The 25,605-nt window shown below is 40.0% G+C and overlaps 4 protein-coding genes across 5 annotated transcripts; all 4 read right to left on the minus strand.

Moving 5' to 3' along the window:
* Positions 1 to 436: 436 nt before the first annotated feature.
* Positions 437 to 6,247, minus strand: prf1.5 (perforin 1.5). 2 transcript variants are annotated; one of them, XM_049578717.1, is made up of 5 exons: positions 5,801 to 6,247; positions 5,165 to 5,440; positions 4,697 to 4,968; positions 3,462 to 3,603; positions 437 to 3,340 (listed from the first exon to the last, which is right to left on the minus strand). In XM_049578717.1, exons 2-5 carry the CDS (start codon positions 5,432 to 5,434, stop codon positions 2,453 to 2,455), a joined length of 1,572 nt encoding a protein of 523 aa, XP_049434674.1. In that variant the 5' UTR covers positions 5,435 to 5,440; positions 5,801 to 6,247; the 3' UTR covers positions 437 to 2,452. The 2 variants fall into 2 exon arrangements, with proteins under 2 accessions (XP_049434674.1, XP_049434673.1); XM_049578716.1 differs by having other exon boundaries at positions 5,965 to 6,246.
* Positions 6,248 to 8,484: 2,237 nt separating this feature from the next.
* LOC125890013 (macrophage-expressed gene 1 protein-like) lies at positions 8,485 to 11,539 on the minus strand. Its single transcript, XM_049578372.1, has 2 exons — positions 11,070 to 11,539; positions 8,485 to 10,728 (listed from the first exon to the last, which is right to left on the minus strand). Exons 1-2 carry the CDS (start codon positions 11,517 to 11,519, stop codon positions 9,094 to 9,096), a joined length of 2,085 nt encoding a protein of 694 aa, XP_049434329.1. The 5' UTR covers positions 11,520 to 11,539; the 3' UTR covers positions 8,485 to 9,093.
* Positions 11,540 to 14,557: 3,018 nt separating this feature from the next.
* Positions 14,558 to 17,789, minus strand: LOC125890012 (macrophage-expressed gene 1 protein-like). The gene is made up of 2 exons (XM_049578370.1): positions 17,292 to 17,789; positions 14,558 to 16,930 (listed from the first exon to the last, which is right to left on the minus strand). Exons 1-2 carry the CDS (start codon positions 17,739 to 17,741, stop codon positions 15,254 to 15,256), a joined length of 2,127 nt encoding a protein of 708 aa, XP_049434327.1. The 5' UTR covers positions 17,742 to 17,789; the 3' UTR covers positions 14,558 to 15,253.
* Positions 17,790 to 23,268: 5,479 nt separating this feature from the next.
* LOC125890715 (protamine-like protein) lies at positions 23,269 to 24,163 on the minus strand. Its single transcript, XM_049579486.1, has one exon. The coding sequence runs from the start codon at positions 24,095 to 24,097 to the stop codon at positions 23,495 to 23,497; it is 603 nt and encodes a 200-aa protein (XP_049435443.1). The 5' UTR covers positions 24,098 to 24,163; the 3' UTR covers positions 23,269 to 23,494.
* Positions 24,164 to 25,605: the final 1,442 nt, after the last annotated feature.

Below are 25,605 nucleotides of genomic sequence, written 5' to 3' on the forward strand. Positions count from 1 at the left end.
CACAAATATCCCAGTTTTTCTAGTGTGTAAATCTAGAAAAACTACAGCAAAAATAAAAAAACAGAATGTCTTTAGTAAGAACAGTGCTTGAATTGGTTTCCTCGCTGTTTCTACTCCTTTGAATATCTTGAGCTGAGCGACACAGAAGATGGTGATTTAATGAAGCAGCTGCAGCATTTATGTACTGTATAAGTGGCTAATGTGTTGTAAGTGTACAAGTGTACGTGTAAAAGCTTTTACTATACTTTGTATGTTTTTAAGGTCCCTGTTTGAACTGAATAATAAAAGTTGGAATAAATGTTTGTGTGATCATGCCTACAGCGATTTAGCAGGAGGAGCTGCCGGTAAGGAAATTATCTCTCAATCTTTCATATTATATGAATTACTGTAATATTATGCAGCAAGTGGTTTGGCAAGAGTTGAAATATGTGCACCTTTGTAATGCCAGGTTGGGCAACAACAGGGTCTGTGATATACATTTGGAATAGGTTTGTTAATGAAGTCCATGTAAGATATATCTGATGAAGACTGCCCCTTTTGAGTTTCATTATTTATCAGCAGTCTACTGAGACTAATCAAAGTGATTCAAATTGGCTAATTTTAAAAGAAGAGGTCTAAATAATGTGTAATGTGAAGGATTTTAAAAAAAACCTATGAATATCACTGGTTCCACTAAGGCTTCATGGTGGGTGATGAGGTGATGATTCCTGATTTTAAGGGGTGTGAGAAAACATTTTAAATAAATACACAGTAGAGCTTTATCTCAGATTTATATTCGTTTCTGTGGCAAAAACTAAATAAAATTGTTATTTTTAAAGCTAAGATTATTCTTCAGGATAAAGATTTGCACCCTGGTGGATATTAAAGATATTTTCTATTTCGTTCTTAACTTTAAAAAAAAGCTGACAGGACAAGGGCACAGTGAGACAGAACCTTCCCTGTCAGCTTAACAGCCTCGTCCTGCATGAGAAAAGTATGCAGTTAAAACAACAAGAATTGATCAAACAATGGTCAAGCCTTGGGAAGAAGAAAACACTGAATTTGTCAAAAAAGGATCCTATAAATGAAAAAATGTAATTAAAAATAAAGAATAAATAAATGATAAAAACAACAGGTAAACTTATCTCTGATATAACATTGTCCAGAAATAATCTGTTTCAAATCTCATTTTACAGAAACCTGCAGTTATTGCACTCTCTGCTTGGGTTAATTGTACAGTTTTTCAGTTCTATGCCATTATTGTTATGCACTGAATATAATATTAAGTATTCATGAGATATGTCACATAGTCAGGGGTTGTGAATTTACTCAATGATAGAAAAGACTTCCCTGAAGAAAAAAGGTTGGGAACCATTGGACCAGACGATGTTGAATTAAACCTAATCCAGTTATTTTGAAAGGAGCCACGAGTTGCTTGCATCTTGCATAGTTTACTTTTTAGTGTATTATTTTTCTAATAGTATATGTCACATAAATGCATCTGTCACTTCAAATGAGTCCCTTTGTAGAAATGGTGAGTATATGAAGCCCTTGTGGTTGTTAATGCAGTATTGATATGCCGTAAAACTTCAATTAATAGCCCAGGCTATTATTTGCTTTAATCACTGAAATCAACAGGCCTTTATCTGGGACTGTCACACAAAGCTATTGCTCAGCAAAGCTCATGAAATACAAATTGTTTATTTAAACCAGTATGAATGTTACTTGTATAAAAACTAGGCTTTAGAATATACTGTATATCAATTATGAATCATTCATTTGATCTAGCTCTGACTGACAGAACATCAGAGAGAGTGAGTTGGGGCACCTGAGGATTATGGCACCTGGCGTACCAACACAACCCCACTTTATCCTGTTAAAACAGTCACAACTTTGATTATTTTTTATTAAAAGCCCTTTTGATATTTTTGTTCTGAGGACCCTTACGCACTACAGAAATATGAATAAATTACTGGGCAATGGAGGAATGGACACATAATTTAAGGTAGCCAACAACCTGGTTTTATACATCTTAAGAACTGCTTTAAAAAAAAAAAAAATGCTTATCAACCAGACCAGGCCTCTAATTGAGATGGGCCTTCATTTGTCAAAATGTGTAGCCACACTGGGTTAGTAAAAGGGACAAGTTGTTAAATTGGGGCTAGGCTTTTGATTGAAGTTTTACAGTACGACACTCTATCAGACTTAAGACAAAGTAACCCACAAATGAAAATGTCCTAAATCAAAATCACTTTATTTTGTGCACTGGATGCACAAGGACTTTAAATTTGGTTTGTTAATACTGATATATTACAAGATATTTACATAGCAAACACTTTAACAACTATTGAGTTTACTAGTTATAGGAAATGACAGTTGACTAGCTCTTACTGAAAAAACTAATACTTAAAAGTTTAATATTATGTATAAAGTAAGTACTGAAATCTACATCAAATCATTGTAATCTAATAATCTACTCTGCGTTGGGGGAGTATCGTCCACACCTATAGCCTGTGAGGTGAGCATCACATTTGACTGTGTAGGTGAAATAGAGAACTCCTTTGCTCAGCTGACAGCTCAGAGCGCGAGATCCTCGCTCAGGGAAGACAACACATATACCTGCCATGTCATTATAAAGCACATCTCTATCCCAGACTTCAAACCTCAAGGCCTGACCTAGTTCCACCGATCCAAAGTCATAGGACACATTCCACACTGGGTCATTGTTGTCCATCACCGTCTCCGTCTCTTCGTACATACCGTTGTAGAAGATCTTCACATAGGCGTCGGTTTTCGTGAAGGTGTCTGCCCTCAAACCTGCAGCCCTGTGGATCTCTAGTCTGAGAGTTCCTCTGCCGGCCCGCAGAGGACAACAGTTATGGTCCAGGTTGGGTGTGGGGGAGCAGTTCTTGAAACCAGCCTGCTCCGCCTGCAGCTGGTTATCTTTAATATACTCTGAGATAGTGCTTCTCAGATTAGCACTGATCTGTGCGTCGTCCACCAGTTGATGCAGAGGGAAGATGGCGTAAGAAACCACATCAGGGTTGTCGAGGAGGCTGTTCATCCAGCTCTGGTATGCTTCAGACGGGTCCTCCTGGTAGAGGATGTCAGGAAAGTACCTCTCTCCTCCAGTAACCTCAATCTTATGTGTCATGAAGCCTTGGTAGAAGCCCATGCTCATGTTACCCTTCAGGAGGTTGTCACACTTGTTGGACAAGGATGCATTACCAGGGACAAAACCAAGAGCCATTCGGAGCTCAAAGTTCAGGCAGTTTTTGATGTCAGACTCTGAGAAACCCTTCAGTGTGGCCAGGCAGGTCCTGAAGGCAGTGATTCGCCTCACCTTACCACCAAGCTGGACCTATAGGAGACAGAACAAATAATGAAATGAAGGCTATGTCATTACCTTCAGCATGATCTTGCACTGAGTAAGAAACTCATATCAAGAAGACCTTCTACAGCATACATGTCAACCACCTGACCTGGTGTATGTAGTGTGTTCCATAGGTGTCTATCAGCCGTCTGTATAGGGCTTTGTTCTGGCTCGTATTTAAGTTCCGTGGCAGTCTCATCAGATGTTTGGTGAACTCTGTGCTCAGCGGGGGATGATCAGCCAGCCTGTAGCTGAAAAAACAAAAGGCATGCAGAGTTTGACCATAACATGGCAACATAATGCTCACTCTTATGTTAAAGAAAATAAACAAGAAAAAGTAAACAGTCGCGCTTTGGACATTTTTCTCAAATCATCCTCTTTTGAAAGTCCACTTTTCACACAAGCTAAGAAACATTTGCAGGGTGTCATCTCGGTTATCTTTCAAATTTTAACCTATTTTGAGATGTGACCAATACGTGCTTTACCTTCTTTACATGGAGGAGATGTCAAGAACAAACTATGAGCTAGTACCTGGAGTTAGAAATTATGCTGCGTTCAGATGGAATCAGGCAGACGGTAGATGGCAGACAACACCCAACAACACCTTTTGTACAGTTCAGCACAATCGTAGGACGATAAAACTAGTCATGCATGGCGATATGTTGCGTTGTTGATGCCGTATTGTTTATAAAGAATGGAATGAAATATTTTGTGTCTCTTATTTTATGTAATTTATCCAGTAATGTCCAGTATTTGTCAAGGTCGTTTTCTCCTTGTGTGAGAGCTACATAACATTCAGTTGTAATTTCCATCATGGAGGACGGCAAAAGCTAAAACGTTTTAACTTTGAATGGAAATGCCGTCTACTGTTATCGTTGCCGGCATTCTCTGATACCTAATTTTATGTCCTTCTCTTGTCCACCAAAATGATAGCTGGTTAGCCGTCTACTGTCTCCTTGATTCCATGTAAGCAATTACTAATTATCTCGTGACTGGCATCTGTCAAGCCACCATTGAATTTTAGCCCTCTTTTTAATTAATATTCAATTGCAGTTTTGTTATGCCACCTAAAATGCCCACAATAATAGCCAGTATGCAGATGTAATAGAGCCATAATTCCTCACATGCTAGACTTTGCCTATACTGTATGTGACGATGCTTAATTGCAAGCCATGTACCTCATCGTGACAACATATTTTTGTTGTCGAATCCTCATTGTACCTAAGTATAATGGCAATAAAAGATCAATAAAAGCAATCAGTAATCATCTCAGTAATCATACATCAATCAGCAAATTACGTGCAATTACAAAGCAGCATTTTTACCAGCACTACTCCTTTTTACCTGTAGTAGGTGCAACTGATCTCATGGATGGCAAAAGTGGCCTTGTCCACGCTGTGCTGCGAACGAGCAAACTTTGCCAGGTCTGAGCGGCTTCCTCCCAGCAGTACCTTGCCAATATTATCTAAACTCAAGCCCACACCCCAGTTGTTGTTAACCAGAGAGTTGGAGCTACGCAGCAGGGAGTCCACAGAGTGGTGGAGGGCACTGGAAAGCTGCTTACTGCAGCGGCTGAAGGGACGCCAGTCGAGCACTGCAGCTGGGAGCCTCTGAATCTGAGGAGGAGAGGGAAGGCAGGATGTTGAGAGGGATGCAGGTTGAGGAAGAAAATAGCTAAAGGAAGTGTGGAATAATAGAGTGAGGAAAAACACAAGGCAGAAGGAGCAGAAAGTTGTGGTTTGGCTGGAATTAGGTAAAGGGAATTTAGACTGTTTGAAGACACCATGAAAAAGTGAGGTAAACAGTTTTCACCTGTCCTCCTTGGAAGCGGTTTGGACAGAGCGTACAGGTGTTGTTGTCAGCCAGATGAGCTTTGACATTGATGACGTATGCCCCCGTTCGACGCATCCGCACCACATCAAAACCCTCCCCTGCCAGGTTGTGGCCCGGGACAAAGGGGGCTTTCTCACACTCTGACCCTGAGCCAGTCCGGCAGCCCTGAACCCTGCAGACCTCCGACATGACTGCCAAAGCTAATGTAAACAGAACGATGTTGCTCCATTGGTTTCCTCCAGATGGCATGGTTACCTAAACAAAACAACAAACGGGGGGTGAGAATGTAGTCACTGAAGTCCATATTTTAAAGATTACTTCTTTGCAATGAAATACTCCCTTTAACATGAAACAAGTGTCTGACATGAAGCCCATAGAAGATAGTTGCGTTATTTGCCTTATGGTATAATGAATTTTGACAGGTTTATTAGTGAGCAGACTGCAGAATGGTTGCTGGTACCCAACTAAAAATTAAAGATGAATTATGTTACACAGTAAATACAGATGAGCTTATAATCCTCTCTGCTTTTAAACTGGAGTAATCCTACTGCAGATGTTGTACAACTCTAAAAACGTGCACATCAGAAACCCACAACAACATGAACATGCACTGACCTTGGATTGTATTCAATGTATCGTTCTTTAGAGTGTGTCCTTGTCAGTTGTCTGACTGTAGCGTTCTCAGCCTACAGAAATTCCTCTCCAGATTTTACCAGCCAAGAAAAACACATTTGTTGTGCCTCACCCTTTTTACAAACCCCATCGATGGCGTTGCTTACCGTAAAAGATGAACTGCAAACTGACTAAACTCCTGATCCCGTTGGAAATAAAATCACGGTTGGCAGAGCTTTAGCCGGTCTAAAAGCCTGCTGGGCACACTCTTTTGTCCGTCCTCCACCCTATGAAAAAAGACCAAGGAGGGAGTTTCCCTGCTTCAGGGCTGTGTATCTGTCTCTCTTCCTCTCCCGCTCTCTTCCCTGAGGCTTTAACAATTTCCTCAGCATGACTGGGTTTGTTTTTATGTTCATGACCCAGCTCTATGAATCCCTCACAGCTGTGTATGTGTGTGTGTGTGTGTGTGTGTGTGTGCATGTGCATGTGTGGGGGAGGGAGGTTCTTGTATAGTCACGAGAGAAAAGATGCATGTTGGTATGAGCAGTCTTTACGGGAAATGGCTCCGTGTATATGTATGTATGTGCATGTGAGTGTACAGTGCATGTGTGTCTGTTGCAGTGACCGCGTGTGTTTTTGTGTATATAATGGCTGAGCCGGCCTGTCTGTGTACTGATAACCTTACCAACACCATGAGGTCAGCTTTGCCTTTGTCTATTTATGGATGTGGGTGGATGTTGGTGGTTTTCTCAGTTAGGTCAGGGAAGATAAAAGTGTCTCTGTGTGCAAGAGGTTTCCTTCAACGGTATTATTTAGACAACCAGTATGTGCTTTGGTGCCACGTTTACAGACCTACAGACTCTAACTGTGGCTTTTGCATTTTGTACCAGCCTCAACACTATGTGGTGTAAATATAATTTCTGTCTCAAAAATAGAACTCCAGTTGTTAAACGGACAGTTCATCCCACAATCAAAAACACATAATTTTCCTCTTAACTGTAGTGCTGTTTATCACTTTAGATTGTTTTATTGTGAGTTGCTGAGTGTTGGAGATATCTGCCTTTTGAGAGGTTAATTTAATGCCATCATAATCAAACTAGATGGCGCCAAAGGAAGCATGCATCTACTGCTAGCTCACCTAGCATCACTGAGCAAACTAATGTTACAGCACAGCTGAGGAGAACGCCATCAATGTTTACATCTCATGCTGTCAGGAGCATGAGCCTTTCATCCATGAGTAGATGCACGCTTCCTTCTGTGCTGTGATACAGTTGGCGGGTGTAGTTCAAGAGAAAGAAAATCGTTCCTACATGAAAAAGCTCACAACAAGGTCTGTGGATTATCTTGAGTAACCAGGTCATGATCTCTGGTATGAGACTTTTTTTTTTTTTCTTAATGTATTGGGGGTTTTTTTACAAATATTTTATTTGTATATTTTCAGATTTTAACACAAACAGCACAAATACAAGTTACCCACCCTCACCCTTGAATAAGAACAATACAAAAAAGAAATGAAGACCAAAAAATACGCTCTTATAGGCAGAATGACCAGCAAGAAGTTCAGCATCTACTACAGAATGGGTGTCTGTACATCTGCACATAGGATGACTACACACATGTTGTTTGTCCAATCCATTATGAACAAGTATCTATACATATATGCAAATACCTTAGACCATTCTAGATAAATAGGACATGAATGGTTGCCATGTTTTATCAAAGATTACAGAGCTGAGCAAAATGCTGTTTCTAACTCTCTCCGTGTGTAACAAGTTGGTGATTTCTGCCAACCAAGTTTTAAAAGAAGTCACGTCCCCAGTTTTCCAAAGAGTCAAAATTTTCCTTTTTGCCACCACATTGCCATGTTGTATTGTCTTTTGTTGCAAGTGAGATAAAGCTAGGATGGCAGTGCATGGGTCTGGTGTAATATCACAGTTGTATACTTCTGAAAAATTCTTAAAAATATCTGCCCAGAACTCGTTTAGCTTGGAGCAAGACCAAAAGAGGTGGCCCAAGGTGCCCTTTGCTGAGTTACATTTTGGGCAAAGTGGAGAGAGATAAAGGGAATGTAGGTAAGCACAGGAGTAGTGCAGCCTGTGAAGCACTTCAATTTGAATAAGTTGGTGTCTAGAATTTATGGAGCATTTGTGAATGTCTTAAAGGTAGGTGTCCCAAGTTTCATTACCAACCATGATGCCAAGGTCTTTCTCCCAGGCTTCCTTGAAATACTGTGTGGAGACCTAATTATGAGCTGTAAAAAGATCAACAAACTGGGAGATGAGTCTCTTCGAGTCGGGTCTGACTCATAAGCGTATTCTTAATGCACTGTTGGGCACTTTGATCAGCAAGAGTGTCATCTAGTTCCATTACATTCAAGAGAAGGCAGATATCTCTACGACCAATATCTTCAGTGCTTGCAAACTCATACCAAACCAATCTAGACTGATAAACAGCACTACAAGTAGGAGGAAGAACATGTATTTTTTAATTGGTGTGAATTGTCCCTTTAAGCTTGCAAGATTAAAAAAAGATGCATACTCATAAGGCAGACCTGTTACAGGACTAATTACTTGAAGTGACCACTGACTGAGGTATTTTCATAGAATTTAGAGTGTTTTTCAAGTCTTATATAAATAGCGACAAACGAAGCACAAACCATATAAACACGAAGACATGGATTCATTGCGTTGTTTTACATTACTTTAATCAGTAAAGTGCAGTGCAGTAGATTTTAATAGACACACATTTATAAATCATTTTAATTTCATTAACATTAAAAGTAAAGGAAAAAAATAATGGTACATTCAAAAAAGTCATACAAAGCATTCATGTTCTTAAATGGGATAGAAAATGGTTTATACACATGGCATTGTGCATTCTGGCCTCATGAGGGCAGTGTTGGCTCACTGTGGCCTTCTCCTTTGTACCATTTGGTGAATTTGAAGGCAGATTGTTATCTTTTAGATTTAACGTAAGATGATAAAGTTTACAATGTTTGCTTATTTTAAGAAACAGCTTAAAATTCACAACATACTGTAAGGAAAATAGGTAGACCTAGATGTATTGCTAAAGCTATTACACTCATCAATAGCAGGTGATGGAATGTGACTGTGTGAGTTACTTATTGGTTTCATAAGCACACATAGACAAGGATGATTCACACTAGGAGTGTTTAAACATGAAAATATTCCGATCATGTAAAATGTTGGCAGTGACTGCTGATTTGGCATTGAACAAGGAAGTTAGACACAAAATCTGTCACACCAGATTAACCTCCGTCTCTGCGTGCCAAGCCTCTAAACCTCACCTTGCTGTGTCTCCCTCTCTCCTTCATCACGCTCAACCTCTTCACGTATTTCTTCATAGCCTCTCACTGTCCTAAACCCAGACAGCCTCCTCCTTCTCTTCACCACAATTACTGCCACTATGACCAGTACCATCATACCCATTACCCCAAAGGCTACCCCTGCCTTTTCACCACCTGTCATCTGATTCAATTCTGGGTTAGTCCTACGTATGATCTTGTTGATGTCCTCTGGTTTTGCCAGTTTCCACGCCTTGGTCTGCCCCACTCTGACCCAGTTCTTGTCTCCCTCAGTCATGACCATAACCGTGTTTGTGGCCTGCATGCTGACAAGTGGAGGTTTAGTGAAAGGAGGCAGATGGATTGGAAGCAGTTGCCCACCTGTGAACAGTCCTGACTGGACACAGTAAAGAATTTCACAGCCGTCGCTCACTGTAGCGAGGTGCTGACTGAACATAGGAGGACAGCGACGTTGATTCCCTGCCAGCGGGTTGTTTGACTGACAACTGAAGAGACCTCCGAATGGTACTGAGAATCTGGCGCCAGTTTCATAGTCATTGCTCACGCAAATCACTTGGCCATCTGAGAGAAATTTTACTGGAATGAAGTTTGGGGGGCAGCTTTTGGCATTAGTGAGCGGGTTCGGGAGAGAGGGGCTGTATATGCCTCCAAACAGAAACCCTGAGTTTTCTGGGGCCTCTCCATTTAGAGAGCACCAGTAAGTGTCGATGCGAGCAGAGCGAACGTAGTACCAGTCCCAACAGAGGTCCTCAAAAATGCAATAGTGCTGAGTGTAACCCTGCTGTCTCACTTCTGATCTGAGTAAAGTGGCCGAATAAGGTGAACGACAGGAGAAGTCACCTGTGTCAGGGTTTTTCTGCGCCAGGGCGTCACATAGTGGACCTGCATCTGAGCTGAGAGGAGTACATACTTGGTAGACACCACCAAAACTGAGGTTTGTAGCAGGGCCCTCGCAGGAGGAATCATCAATGTTGGCCTGGAAGTTAAAGTTCTTGGAGTTGACGTCGACACATCCAGGCCGCGTGTTGATCCTGTAGTATCGCTCTATGGCCTGACTCAATGCAAGAGCCACTTTGCCAACTGTAGGCTGCGGCAAATCAGGGAAGGTATTTGTGTTTATAAAGTAGTGGAGGGGAAATCCAGACCGATCAATAGCAATCAGGTTGTTCCTGGTACTTTCCTGCCACTTCTGCAGAGTGATGCCAGGATAGAAAGGTATGCCTCCATGGCTCTGAGTAATAGAGTATGTAATATTGGACTGATACGCTTTGAGTGATGAGCTCTGTTGGGTGTTTTCACTGCTTATATCAAACTTGAGTTTGTCAAAAAAGCTTAAGCCTGCCTCAGCTTTGACGGAGGAACTTTCTGATGAACTATCCGACACATATGACGAATGGAGGTAGTCTTCCTGCACCAAAGAAGCCCCGGCATCAACACTAGTGATAACATGGGTTCCGTAGTCCAGCACCATCTTCTCTGAGAGATAGTCTGCATTCCTTGTTTGGTTGTTTTCAATTGCATCGGCGATCTCTTTGGCTTGTTGAGCAAAGCGTGTGTCCAGAGTGAAGTCTGGATAAGCCTTCACTGTGTAGATGAAGTTACGAACCTTTGAGGAAAAAGAGCACATGTCATTATGTTATAAGGGTTTTTTTTTCCCACCTCATTTTTGTTCTATTCATTTTGTTTATTTGCTTTTAACAGTTACGTCTGTAATACCTGTCCAGGAACTACAGATAAAAAATAGCCTTCCGTCTCACACTGACACATTTAGAGACACGTTTAATGAGCACTAGTATGTACAATTTCTAAGTAATCCATGTTAGAGAACTTTTTTCATATATTAACGAAATATTTGCAAAATTATTTTAGCTCTTGATCATAATTGTTGCGACAATTATTATTTTTGTTTTATTTTATTTATCCAAACTATGGAAAAAAGAAACTCACTTGCACTCTGGTTGTGGTTGAAGAGTCTTTGACCTGATGGGTTTTCATCCTCTTGTTCTCTGTAGAGAATTTTGCATTCAGCTTTGAAAGGAATGATACCTCTACATTTATGGAGTGAGATGTAGAGCTTGTCTGCTCCAGCCAGGAGCTGATTATCTCTGAGCTTGTCTCCACGCCCGTCTCCTTGTGCGGGATGACAAACACCTCATCTGGGATGAGGTAGAATCCGTCCTCGGTGGTCTGGCACTGGAAGTAGCTGAGGTTCATGACTCGACCCATGTCCATGTTCCGGAGGTTGTCCCAGCCTCCGCCTGGCAGCACCTCCAGCGCTGTGATGGAGAGGTCGGTGGAGGCGCGACATTGTCTGAGCCAGTTGGTGGGGTGTCTGATGGGAAAAGAAGAGCAGATATGAAGGAGAGCAAGAGCCAGGAGGGTCAGTGCTGCCTTCATGATGACTGAGGCAGACGGGGGTTAGAAGACTGAATATAAAGTTTACTTCAAGTTCCTCCTTCTCTTATGTAGGTTGTCATATGACAAACATATGACAGTGTGGTAGGAACTGGTGGGTGAGGATAAGGTTTTACTTTTCTTTTCAGGTCTGCATTTTTATTTCATCCAAAATAAATATATTCAGGCTACTTAGTATCAGAGAAAAAGTTTAGTCGGCCAAAAAGATTTTAACCTGAATACTCTTCCAAAGTTCTGACAAAGATTCTTTCTGTATCACAAAAAAATCACTTCGAAGTCTCATGCAACCAATTTAAAGCCAATACTATGAAACCTGCAACAGGAGATGTTTTGGTAAGAGACATAAATCTGTGTTTTATAGTCAGCTCCATATGTATTGAGGACAATGATACAATTTATTGTTACTTTGGCCATGTAAACTGCCACAGTGGACTTGTAATAAAGCAATTAGTATGTGCTTTCTCTGACTTTCAACTTTATTTAAGGCTAGACTGTAAAATTGGGTGAACCGTGCAGGAATTCCAACCATTGAGTGCTTCGAGTGGTCAGAAGACTAGAAAGGTGCTATGCAAGTGGAGGTCCATTTAGCATTTACCATTTTTATACATAGACCCCACATGTCAGGGTACCCAAAGTAACTGGACAAATTGACATTAACATCACATTAAACGTATGTATGTATGTATGTAACTTTTTACATGTATCAGTTGGTTTTTTTATTTCCAGTGGGTGAACCCATGGCAGCGTAACTTAAAATCTGAAACTTCATGGACTTTCTCAGTTGCCTTTAACAGACTATGGAGTCATTTCTATGTAAAGGGCTCAGGGTGATTTTGCAACAAAATCAAAAGTAGGGATACAAAATATTGGATTATTTGTCAATATCCAATATGCCAATATATAACAACTAATTTGACCAATACAGATATCATTATATCCACTTTTTCCCTACCTACCCATATCTTTTATGCATGTATACTCTTATCATGACAGCCCACCAGCTGATGGAGACATGAAATACAGTACTTTTCAATGCATGTGATATTCATTTATAGTGCAGATTAAGAAAAACCATGTTGGCTGATTCTAATAGTTCATTTTAAAGCCAATATTGCCAATATTACCATGCATTCCTAATCCAAAGGATACTTGCGTGCATTCCTGAGTGCTTTACTCCTCAACAGCCCTGCTAAAGCAACAGATTACAAATGAAAATGCCACACTTAGACTCAAATCTAGCACTTTTATCAGCTGATTTAATCATGAAGTAATGGTGGAATAACATACAGCTGTCCAAGGAACAACTGAACAGCCAATTGTCCAAATAATTTTTTGTCTCTTAAAAGGGTGGACGACAAATATAACTAATTCCTTTGCTGTTCGTAGATGTAAATACCCTTAAATTGAAGCTGAAATCTGTCCTTAAAGCACATACTAATTGTTGCATTTCAGATCTATTGTGGAGATGTACTCAGCCAAAAAACAAACATTGTTTCACTGTCCAAATACATTTGACACTGACTGTATGCAGTCCCAGTGATTTATGTTAAAAGATGCTTTGGTTGAGAAGAACTGTTTCGAAGTTTATCTACTTTTAAGGTAACAGTCAAATTGTTTACCGACTTCCTCTTGTCAAAAGGAAGAGAAAACAGTTCTGATAAGATCCACAAAAAAAGGGAAGTGACTGTGTTTTCACATGTTTGGGAACTGTCACGAGTGTATGCCACTGGGTATGTCTGAGGAAGTAACTGACCGGGTCAGCACCTGACATCAACTCCTAACAATCAAGCTTAAACTAATGTTTTGAAAAAGATGGAATATTAGTAAAAACAAGATGAAAAACTTTATTTTAAAAAGTAATCTTTCAAGCGACTGAATTACTAGTCTAATAATACATAAATACCAGTGTGGAGTATGTCAGAGATTATGTTTTTGAATACAGTAAAATATATTTCACTGCATTTCTTGTTTCATGCTCTATTAGTAATTAGTTCCCGGGTGCTTTACCTCTTAACAGCCCTGCTTAAGCAACAGATTACAAATGAAAATGCCACACTTAACATCAAATCTAGCACTTTAATCAGCTGATTTAAACATGAAGTAATGGTGGAGTAATATAAAGCTGTCCTAGGAACAGCTTAATAGCCAATTGTCCAAATACTTTTGGTCTCTACAAAGAATGGACTACAAATATAAATGTCTGCAATTCCATCGCCGTTCATAGATGTAAATGCCCTTAAATTGAAGCTTAAATTTGCACTTGAAGCACACACTAATTGTTTTATTTCACATCTATTGTGCGGATGTACAGAGCCAAAAAACATTGTTTCACTGTCCAAATACATATGACACTGAGTGTATGCAGTTATAGTGATTTATGTGAATAAATGTTAAAAGGTGCACTGCTTTGGTTGAGAAATACTGTTTCAAAGTTAATCTACTTGTAACGTCAAATTGTTTACGGACTTCCTTTTATCAAGAGGGACAGAAAACAGTTCTAATAAGCAGATCTACAAAAAAGGGAAGCAGCCGTGTGTTCACAAGTTTGGGAACTGTCACGAGTGTATGTCACTGGGTATGTCTAGGGAAGTTTCTGACCCGGTCAGCACCTGACACTAACTCCTAACAATCAAGCTTAAGCTAATGTTTAGAAAATGATAGAAGATAAATAAAAACAAAACAGAAAAGTTTATTTTAAAAAGTAATCTTTCAAGTGACTGAATTACTGGTCTAATATACATAGATACCAGTGTGGAGATTATGTTTCTGAATACAGTAAAATATATATTTAACTGCATGACTTGTTCCGTGCTCTGCTAGTTATTTAATATAAATTACTTTTTTTAAAAAACATACTGCACTACTCATGTTAGCCCACTGCTTTGTTTTGTGCATTAAAAAGGATCATAATGAAACATGACCTGAGGTGAACCTTTGTTTCTAGACTGCAGCTACCTGAATCCAGCCAGTAGGGGGCAACACAAAACCATAAATACAATATAAATATGAATACATAGTCATTGTATTGTTTCATGCCATTTTAATTAGTAGTTAGGTGCAGTGCAGAAGAGCTGCATGATACAAAAAATTACAAAACTTAATAAATCTTCCTAAAAGCTTCACAAAACGTTCATCAATTATCTGTAAAAACAATCATAAACAACATATTTTATGAACGATACAATGTACAAAGTTATGCAAATCATACAAGTTCTTAAACGGAGTATAAAATGTTTATATACATGATTTAATGCATCTTGGCCTCATGAGGGCAGCATTGGTTCACTGTGGCCTTTGGAAGTACCTCTGCTTTGTGCTATGTGGTTATCTCAAAGACAGATTGCTCTGGAGTCATGTTTCTTAGATTTGACATAATATGAGCAGGTTTTAATGTGCAAAATACCAAGCAACATCACTAAGTGCAAATTCTATCAGGAAAAATGTCTACCAATAAACGGATTGTTGAAGCTATAACATTTATCCTCCATAGCAGCTGTTAAAATGTGGCTATGTAAATTATTATTTGGTTACAAAGACACCTCAAAACAATAATTACTGATGCAAAGTCCAACTGATTCAAACTCCGAGCCCTTAAAAGTGAAAAATTCCCACTCCTGTAAGTTGCGTGACAGTGATTTCTGATGTGATAATGAACAAGGAAGTTAAAAATAAAATCTGCCATACCAGATTAACCTCTGTCTCTGTGTGCCAAGCCTCTAAGCCTCACCTTGATGTGTCTCCCTCTCTCCTTCACCATGCTCAACCTCCTCACGTATTTCTTCATAGCCTCTCACTGTCCTAAACCCAGACAGCCTCCTCCTTCTCCTCACCACAATTACTGCCACTATGACCAGTACCATCATACCCATTACCCCAAAGGCTACCCCTGCCTTTTCACCACCTGTCATCTGATTCAATTCTGGGTTAATCTTCCGTACCATCGCCTCAATTTCCTCTGGTTTTGCCAGTTTCCACGCCTTGGTCCGCCCCACTCTGACCCAGTTCTTGTCTCCCTCAGTCATGACCATAACCGTGTTTGTGGCCTGCATGCTGACAAGTGGGGGTTTAGTGAAAGGAGGCAGACGGACTGGAAGCAGTTGCCCACCTGTGAACAGTCCTGACTGGACACAGTAAAGAATTTCACAGCCGTCGCTCACTGTAGCGAGGTGCTGACTGAACTTGGGAGGGCAGCGACGTTGATTCCCTGCAAGCGGGTTGTTTGACTGACAACTGAAGAGACCTCCGAATGGTACTGAGAATCTGGTGCCAGTTTCATAGTCGTTGCTCACGCAAATCACTTGGCCATCTGAGAGAAACTTTTCTGGAATGAAGTTTGGGGGGCAGCTCTTGGTGTTGGTGAGGGGGTTAAGGAGTGAGGGGCTGTATATGCCTCCAAACAGAAACCCTGAGTTTTCTGGGGCCTCTCCGCTGACAGAGCACCAGTAAGTGTCGATGTGAGCAGAGCGAACATGGTAGTTGTCCTGGCACACTTGACGATGGCAATGTGATAGCCCCAAAAACCCACAACGATATCTTTCGTCATGACAATCATAGGAAGTGTAACCCTGCTGTCTTGCTTCTGATCTGAGTAAAGTGGCAGAGTAAGGTGAACGACAGGAGAAGTCGCCTGTGTCAGGGTTTTTCTGGGCCAGGGCGTCACATAATGGACCTGCATCTGAGCTGAGAGGAGTACATACTTGGTAGACACCACCAAAACTGAGGTTTGTAGCAGGGCCCTCGCAGGAGGAATCATCAATGTTGGCCTGGAAGTTAAAGTTCTTGGAGTTGACGTCGACACATCCAGGCCGCGTGTTGACCCTGTAGTATCGCTCTATGGCCTGACTCAATGCAACAGCCACTTTGCCAACTGTAGGCTGCGGCAAATCAGGGAAAGTGTTGGTGTTTATAAAATAGTGGAGGGGAAATCCAGACCGATCAATAGCAACCAGGTTGTTCCTGGTACTTTCTTGCCACTTCTGCAGAGTGATGCCAGGATAGAAAGGTATGCCTCCATGGCTCTGGGTAATAGAGTATGTAATATTGGTCTGATACGCTTTGAGTGATGAGCTCTGTTGGGTGTTTTGACTGCTTATATCAAACTTGAGCTTGTCAAAAAAGTTTAAGCCTGCCTGAGCTGAGACAGTTGAACTCTCTAACACATTGTCCGACACATATGACGAACGGAGGTAGTCTTCCTGCACCAAAGAAGCCCCGGCATCAACACTAGTGATAACATGGGTTCCGTAGTCCAGCACCATCTTCTCTGAGAGATAGTCTGCGTTCCTTGTTTGGTTGTTTTCAATTGCATCGGCGATCTCTTTGGCTTGTTGAGCAAAGCGTGTGTCCAGAGTGAAGTCTGGATAAGCCTTCACTGTGTAGATGAAGTTACGAACCTTTGAGGAAAAAGAGCACATGTCATTATGTTATAGGTTGTTTTTGTTTCAGTTCATTAGTAGTTAAGGTAACATCTGTAACATCTGTTCATCTGTTCAAGCTCGGTAGAAATTACCCCCCCCCCCATTTTTTTGTTGTTGTAAATTGCTCTAAAATAGCCAGTTTAGCTGTTAAGTTTCTAAAAATTTCCAATGGGGGGAATTTATGAGTAATCCATGGTGAAGTAGTACTTTTTTTTATACATAAACAAAAAAATTGGAAGATCATTTTAGCTCTTGGTCCATAATTGCTGCCACAACTACTATTACTATACTATACTTTTTATTTTATTCACCCAAACTGTGGAAAAAAGAAACTCACTTGCACTCTGGTTGTAGTTGAGGAGTCTTTGACCTGATGGGTTTTCATCCTCTTGTTCTCTGTAGAGAATTTTCCATTCAGCAAAGACAGGAAAGATATGTCTGCATTTATGCTGTTAGATGTAGAGCTTTTCTGCTCCATCCAGGAGCTGATTATCTCTGAGTTTGTCTCCACGCCCGTCTCCTTGTTGGGGATGACAAACACCTCATCTGGGATCAGGTAGAGTCCGTCCTCGCTGGTCTGGCACTGGAAGTAGCTGAGGTTCATGACCCGACCCATGTCCATGTTCCGGAGGTTGTCCCAGCCTCCGCCCGGCAGCACCTCCAGCGCTGTGATGGAGAGGTTGGTGGAGGCGCGACATTGTCTGAGCCAGTTGGTGGGGCGGCTGATGGGAACAGGGGAGCAGACATGAAGGAGGGAGAGAGCCAGGAGGGTCAGTGCTGCCTTCATGATGACTGAGGCAGACAGAGCTAATACAGCTGCACATAAGGTTCAAACCAAGTTCCTCCTCCTCTTATGCAGTTTATCATATGACGAACAGGAAAATCTTGTTTAAGAATAGGTGGGGGAAGATGAGGTTTTACTTTCACTTCCATGTCTGTATTTTATTAACCTCAAAGTATATATGCACTTCAGACTACTTACTAAGAGAAAAAAAAAGGAACTCAGTTGGCCAAAAATGAGAAGCCCTGACTTTAAGACCCTTTTTAACCTGACTACTCCTCCTAAGTTATACCTAAGCTTATTTTCTATCTCAGAAAAATCACTTCACAGTACAATCTAACAACATTTACAGGCAACATCATAAAACATATAATAAAAGCCATTAAAACTGTTTTTTAAACACTGCAATAATTATGATTCATGTTGTCTAAACTGTCAAGTGATTTAAAGATGTGACTTGTCAGTCAGCGTATTCCTGGCATGACCAAAGCTGAGTGCACTGAAATGAACTCTAACATGAGAGTAATAAGCAGAATTTATGAAAACCTGCCTTAATATGCACAGTTGTAATTATATGAGACCACCGTGCAGCCTGAGGACAAACACCTCAGCCATGATTTGTCAAAAAAACAAAAGACACATATGTCATTTACATATTTTGGTTAATTCATTTTACCCCTCCTAACACACTAACTGCTAAAAATCTGAAAGCAATGGGACTGGGAAAGGAAAAAAAAAGAGCTAAAGTGCACACAAGAATGTGTTTGAGTTTAAGGGGAAATAAAACTTAAGTTCAGCAGAAACCCAGCAGACCAGAGCTTAATGGTACACTGCTTTAAATGTATGTTCTGGTGATATGATCTTTCTACTTTTAAGGTAATGGCAAAAAAGTTCACAACTTCCTCTTGTCAAGGGGAACAGAAAGCAAATAACAAAAAAGATATAAGTTAAAGTAAGTGGCTTTGTTTCCACAAGATATGCGAACTGTCACATGAGCGGGCGTCACTGGGAATGTCCGGAAAATTTCTGACTATGAGTCACCTCCCAACATCAACACCAAACAGTCAAGCCTGAGCTTAAATGTTTGACATGCCACAAAACAAAAATATGCATGTAGGACTGAACTGGACTGGACTCAGAATTAGAATAAATACAATTTAAATGTAGAACAATACAAGGAGCATAGTACAATGTTTTGACTTGTACCATGTTTCTCAGTGTTTATTTAGGGTTAATATGTAACATGGCATAAATAAATGACTTTCAAACTTATCTGGCTGCCTGCCTCCCACACTCCACCTCTGGAAAGTATGTGCAGACTAAAACAACCACAGGTGATAAGACTCAAAAATTTGCTGTATCATGTAACAAGTGCACCTTTGTTTAAAAACAGATTCTCAGCTGTTTTTCATCTTTCAAGTGACTGATATATAAGAGGTCCTGTTTTTTAAAACAGCAAAATACATTTAAGTGTATTATTCTTTTTCACTGCGTAGTAGGAGAGAGTGGGGTTGGTTGGGACAGAGGGACAGTTGGGTCCAACAAACCACGACTTTCATCCAAGAGAGCGGTGTTTGTGTCCCGTAAGATTATAAAGCCAAACCCTGTTCTTTTTTACTAAACTTAACCACATGCGTTAGTTGTTGAAGGAAAAATTAACGTCAATTTGAGGTGTAGTGCATTTATTTTGAAAGAGACTGTATGTAAACGATAAATTTCCTGTGAAAATGGAAGTGTATCTTGAAATAAGACAATGCATGTAACAGGCAGAACTTCACATGATGTCCCAGAACATCTACAGTCAACGCACCCAGGGTACCTTACACGTCGGTTGTGGACGTGGAAACCAAACGTCAATATGTGACGAGGTCGGAGGGAGAATGCGATGTCATTTTCTTTCCTTTTTTCACTTTTTTGCATTTCGAAGCGGAGCTCAGTGTACACTCAACTGATACACTGATACAAACAGCACTCTATCATGACAAAAACAAACAGCAGACAAAGACGAGACAATGCACCTTACACAACAAAGGGGAAAAGAGTCATACAACAGAAATGTCATATTGGCATAACAATATTCCAGACTAGCTTAACCGCAACAAGTACAAGTTGAGAAAACAAACACACACACACAAATGCATTCTTGCAGAGATAAGAACAGAAACCAGACACTGTTCTAAGTTAGACCACATATCCTTTCTCACTACCCCTCAGCTTCAATAATTTTTTTCTATCTCAATGACCTTCGTTATTTGTATAATATCCTTCCAAAATAACTGGTGTTTAAGGAAGCCCTTAAATCTACAGATCAGGGGTGTCAAACTCATTTTAGTTCAGGGGCCACATATAGCCCAATTTGATCTCAAGTGGGCCCAACCAGTGAAACCACTGCAGGATAATCATATAAATATTAAACCCTTCAAATGTTTCTGTCAATCTGAAAACGTTCATCCATTTACCAAACAAAGAAAGAAAGTTATGTGCAAATTCAACAGTATGTCTAATTTTTCCGCTCTCAGTCAGTCTGCTTGTCACGTTCATTACTTGTTACTTTTGTTTTTCATGATTTCCCACTGAAGTGGAAGCTGTTATAGAAGCAGGTTAAGTCGTCCCCTGCCTTACAATCTGAAGTTTTGTCAGTGTCAGCATAGTTCCAGAAGTCTGATCCAGATTCTTTTGTACTGAAGCTGCTGGTTGACAATATTTTGCACAATGTTCAATATCATTAAATGTGACCACAGAGAGTTTTTATTGTCATATCAGGGAGCTGTGTTCTGGTCAGGGTGAAAAGCCTCTAATGCATGATTTTACATGAGGAGATCCAGCTCCATGTTTAAACTCATTTTTGAGCACACTGTTTGAACCTAACCCCAAAATGCAGATTCAATATGACAATATCAAAAAGTCAGACTGTTGACTCTGATTCTGAATCACGTAACAGGCATTCATCTGATTCTCTAATACCACATATAGTTGGCATTTGTCTGGTAGCCAGAAAGGTATAAATTATTTTCAATTGAAAACACCTTGTGAATGAGTCAACAGTGTTTACAAAAAAAAAAAAAAAAAAAACAGTTTCCATAGTATAGGGAAGTCTAAAGTATCAATTATAAACGTTTTTGTTTATCTTCCTGTTTTGCAACCGTCTGTGATTTTTTTTATGGCCGGCTGACAAACTAACAGTTTGTAATTTTCATCATCATTTATTTCTCTTCAAGTGCATTCTATGAGCAGGAACCAGTTGATTAAAGGATTGGAGAGAACAGATAGTGCCATACATTTCAGTGAACTGGTTATAACTCACAAGTTGTCCTCTTTCATTGACAAAGTCATTTATATACAGAACACCCTGCAAAGACTCTTCCAAAAACTGGTTTCCCTTCAATCACAATATTGGAATTAATAATAATAATGATATTGATAATAATAATAATAATTCATTTTATTATAAGCACCTTTCAAAGGACACCTTACAAGCCACAATAAAATAAATAAATAAAAAGAAGCAGCAATGTATCCATGGATCAAAAGTTAAGAAAATTACTAGACAACAAAAAAAAATTGTAATTATAAATATAAGGTGTAAAATCATCATTATAAAAGCTATCTAACCTTATAACCATATGACAAAATTAAACCATGTAACCTGCTGCAAAACTTAGTCTCTGGGGTCAAGAGGATTAAACTGAAAGCATAACCAACTCTGTTTTACTTCCTACAAAAACACTGCACCCATATGACAAGGTTGAATTTGCAAAACAGCGGATGAGTACTTTCCAATAACTTGAATAAAACCCAGTCCTTATGCAAGTACATTTTTTTTTAGCAAAAGCAGCTTTTAAAGTGAGGCCTAATGCCTCAGGATTTAGTTTGCTGTCTGCTTTTTCAATTACTTCTCTTCATGCTGACATTAGAATGTTAAATAGACAAGCTAAATATTTGCTATATTACATGGAAATTTGTCCTATTAACTTACTAAATTACAGTTATCTTTCTCTTGATTACATATTAAAGATTCTGTATATCACGTTTTTTGTTGGAAAAGTAAAATTTGTGTTGCATACAAGGCGAACATTTTATGAAAATGATCCATGGTTGCCAAATTATACTTGTTACAGTAAAATATGTCCATATTGAAAAATGACCTGAGTTGAACCTCTCTGGCCAACAGACCCTCCTCACTGTGGCTGCCTCTCTGAATGTATTATTACTGAATCCGACCAGTGGGTGGCAACACGAAACCATACAACTGATGCACTTCACAGCTGTGTGAGTCCCTACATCCTGTAAGAAATGCATCCACTTGACGGGCTCAACATCTCACTGCTTCTGCATGTATCAAAAGACTTTACTGGTGTGTGAATGTAGATCATAGCTTCTGCCATGCCTTACCTTAACTTTTTTTATTTAGGCTATGTGAATCATTGGAGTTCACCTGTGCTAATTGTCATGGCAAATTAATTCAAAGTAGTCTCTTCTTCGTATGCCGCCAAAATGTCATCATTTTGGATGAGGATGGTTTCCCTAGTCTCATCAGCCGGGGATACCTATCGCGTCACCCGCGCTGAAACCTCGTCATGTGTTTTGTCTCCTGAAGATAAGAGGAGCACCAACGAACACAGCTGGTCACGCCCGTAAAGCCTAATTTTTGTCAGTGATGATTAGCTGCGAGTGTCACCAGCTGCTGTGTTGCCTGGCCCCTCACTGTTGTCTGCTGATACCAATCACCGCTTCAAATTGGCGCAAACAATGCAAACAGAAACGTCACACATTGTAGTGCAGGGTTTCCAATCAAGGTTACTTTTTGTTTTTTTCTACAAACTCTAAAAACCGTCTGTTCGCAACAAAAGTTGGCGGAATCAGACGATGTTTCTTCCTCATTTGGGCCTAATTGCAGACGTATAAACACGTTTTATTCAAGGTCATTTGTCACAATAGCCGTTGACACATATTTTAACAGTATTAGTGTTAGAATATGTGGGAATGAGCAGTGCTGGACGCGTCGGTCCCCGTGCGTAACGGTGCGTAAAAGCGCCGCTCCAAAACATTCCCCGCGCTCTTCTGCGCTACTGTGAGTCAATGGCTGTGCGAAATCATCCACCTGCTCACTCTGTCACTGCTCCCTACTCAGTAGTAAGCAGTTCATTCAGATTTCCGACACTTAATACTATTAATCATCTTGAGTCTTTACTGAAAGCTATAGAGGCGCATAGTAATAGTAGTTTCTCACATTGCGCTGTGAGTTTGTCAGCACAAAGTCTTATAAATGCCATGGACACTGACCCACAGCTTACTTATTTTTCTGCATGAGATATTGGAGTCGGTGGTGCCGACTGACAAGATATTCAGAACTAAATAATGCAACTAGGCACACATGTAAACATTGACTGAAAGGTGATGTAGGCTATACCTGAACTTTTTTCTCAAAGTTACTGCACAAAGACAGAATATATAAAATGTTCTAGGCTATAAACAGTTTGTCACAATTAATATCATTTGTTCAAAACTGGGAAAAATCACAAGACACACTCTATAAATTAAAATAGGTTTATTATTTTCTACAACTGCTATAACATTCTTTACAAACCACAGCATATGGTGACAAAAACAGCAGGTTCAGTGTTTTCTATTATAGAAAAACTGTAAAATCGCCAAAGCAAGCTCAAGTTCTTGGAATGAATGCAGCATTTTGGTCCACACATGAATTCAACGTCACCAGAAAGGCGTTTGGTCGCATTCACTGTCCATTAAGAGAGGGTTCACTTCTTGGCAGCAGCCCGTTTGGCAGCCTTAGGTTTGGCGGCAGCCTTGGGTTTGGCGGGTTTGGCAGCCTTGGCAGCCTTAGGCTTGGCAGCAGCCTTGGGCTTGGCAGCCTTGGCGGCCTTGGGTTTGACCTTCTTAGGACTCTTTGCCTTCTTGGACGCAGGGGCCTTCTTTTTCTTAGGTGCCTTCTTGGCTTTCTTCTTGGGGCTGGCCTTCTTGACCTTCTTGGTCTTCTTGGGCTTTTTGGCTTTTTTTGGCTTCTTCTTAGTCACCTTCTTCTTGCGAGGTTTGGGGGGGTTTTTGTTCAGCTTGAAGGAGCCCTTGTTTCGGACCAGGGTTTTGCTGGCCACCAAGCGTTTGATGGCGATGAGGAGTCTGGTTTTGTTCTTTTCCACGTCATATCCCCCAGCCTTCAAAGCCTTCTTCAGGCCTGGCAGGGACAGACCGCCGCGTCCTGCAGAGGCCGCTGCCTTCAGTATCAGGTCTGACACTGTAGGACTAGCCTTCTTCTGAGACACCTTGGCTTTCTTCTTTGGAGATTTGGCCGGAACCGGAGCCTGCGCTACCACAACGGGCACACCAGGTGCAGCAGAAGCCATTGTTATAGCACTAATGCCAGCTGTGAGTGAGATCCACAACGAGAGAAGGACAGAGTGATATCTCTGCTGGCCCCTTGACAGGTTCACGCCTCATAAACCCCCCATGAGAACCGTGTAGAGTGAGCCTCTCCACCACCGCGCGCCTCTTCTGTCTCTCAAACTTGATAAAGTTTGTGTTTTCTCCAGCTGGATTATCCAATAAAATCCCTGCGTAAAATGTTGGCTATCCATATGAAAACCACGCCATAAGATTCAATGTCATCTTAACTTTCTCTATATATATTTTTTATTCAGCAATTTAATATAAACATATCAACATTTGCTGTGTAATTACAAGATGACGGCTGTGAAGTGAAATTTGAGACGCGTATTTTGGGCATTTTAACAAGATTACACCCACTTAACAATCAAGTACAGACTTTTCCAAATGAATACGCTTACATAGTGGTGTGTCTGACATACTGGCTCCAAAACTTAGTTTCATTTCAGCCGTTTTTGTTAATTAACTTCATTTAAAGAAGAGCAAAGAAACACAGTTGCCTTGCAGACCCATCATGTAGTGGTCTCAACATAGATAAGAATTCCCGAGACGAAGAGGCGGGACAGCTTTCATAATAATGTGGGGTAAGAGAAGTTAAAGAACAGAAAGTATAAGTTTTGATATCATATGTTATATAGTGAAAAATAAATGTAAGTTATTGTAAGTCTCCTTTATGGAGGGAGATGGACCTCAGCCAAAATAAGAGTTATCAGTCTGTAAAGAGGAGCGGCACAAAAACGACTTTAAGATTAATTTCCCGGGTCTTTTTCTGACCTTTCTTATCTGCATGAGACCAGTGCGGGATGAATTCACATTAGTGTGTCTGCATTTATATTTAAAAAAACAGTTTTTGTCGTTTAAAAGTGCAGTCCATGGTTTGACAACCTCTTATTAATAACTGTATCTAGATTATGATGTCATTTAAAAAAAATCGCGCACTGTCAACTACTTAGAGATAGATTCATTTAAGCAAATAATCAATAAATCAATCGAACATGTTTTTCTATTAGTAGTTTGTTATCACTTGTATTATTTTATGTATTCTTTATTTTTCTGTACTTTAGAATTCTTCTTCTCCCTGCACTGTATTTATTCAAATTATTTTTTCTTGCCTTTTTGTGTTTAATTGTGCAAAAATAATAATAAAATAAGATAAACTATAATCAGTGGCACCAGTCTGTATATTCATGGGACTCCCTTTATTCAGTCTGTAGAGGTGTTAGTAAATTAACAGCACATAGGATGAAGATAAGATCAACCTTAATTGATATGAAATCCAGTCATATTTCAAACATAAACAATGATTTACTTTATTTTATTTCTAACTTTGTGTGAGGGTTTTTTTCCTTTTTTTGTCATATTTGTGCACAATCAATAATTATTTTTTTTACCCAATTAGAAGTAGTTTTACATAATTATGTGAATTATATAACAAGATTCAAGAGTTTGAGTTGTTGATGATTAAACC

This window comes from Epinephelus fuscoguttatus, linkage group LG6, assembly GCF_011397635.1.
Source record: "Epinephelus fuscoguttatus linkage group LG6, E.fuscoguttatus.final_Chr_v1".
Lineage (NCBI taxonomy): Eukaryota > Metazoa > Chordata > Actinopteri > Perciformes > Serranidae > Epinephelus > Epinephelus fuscoguttatus.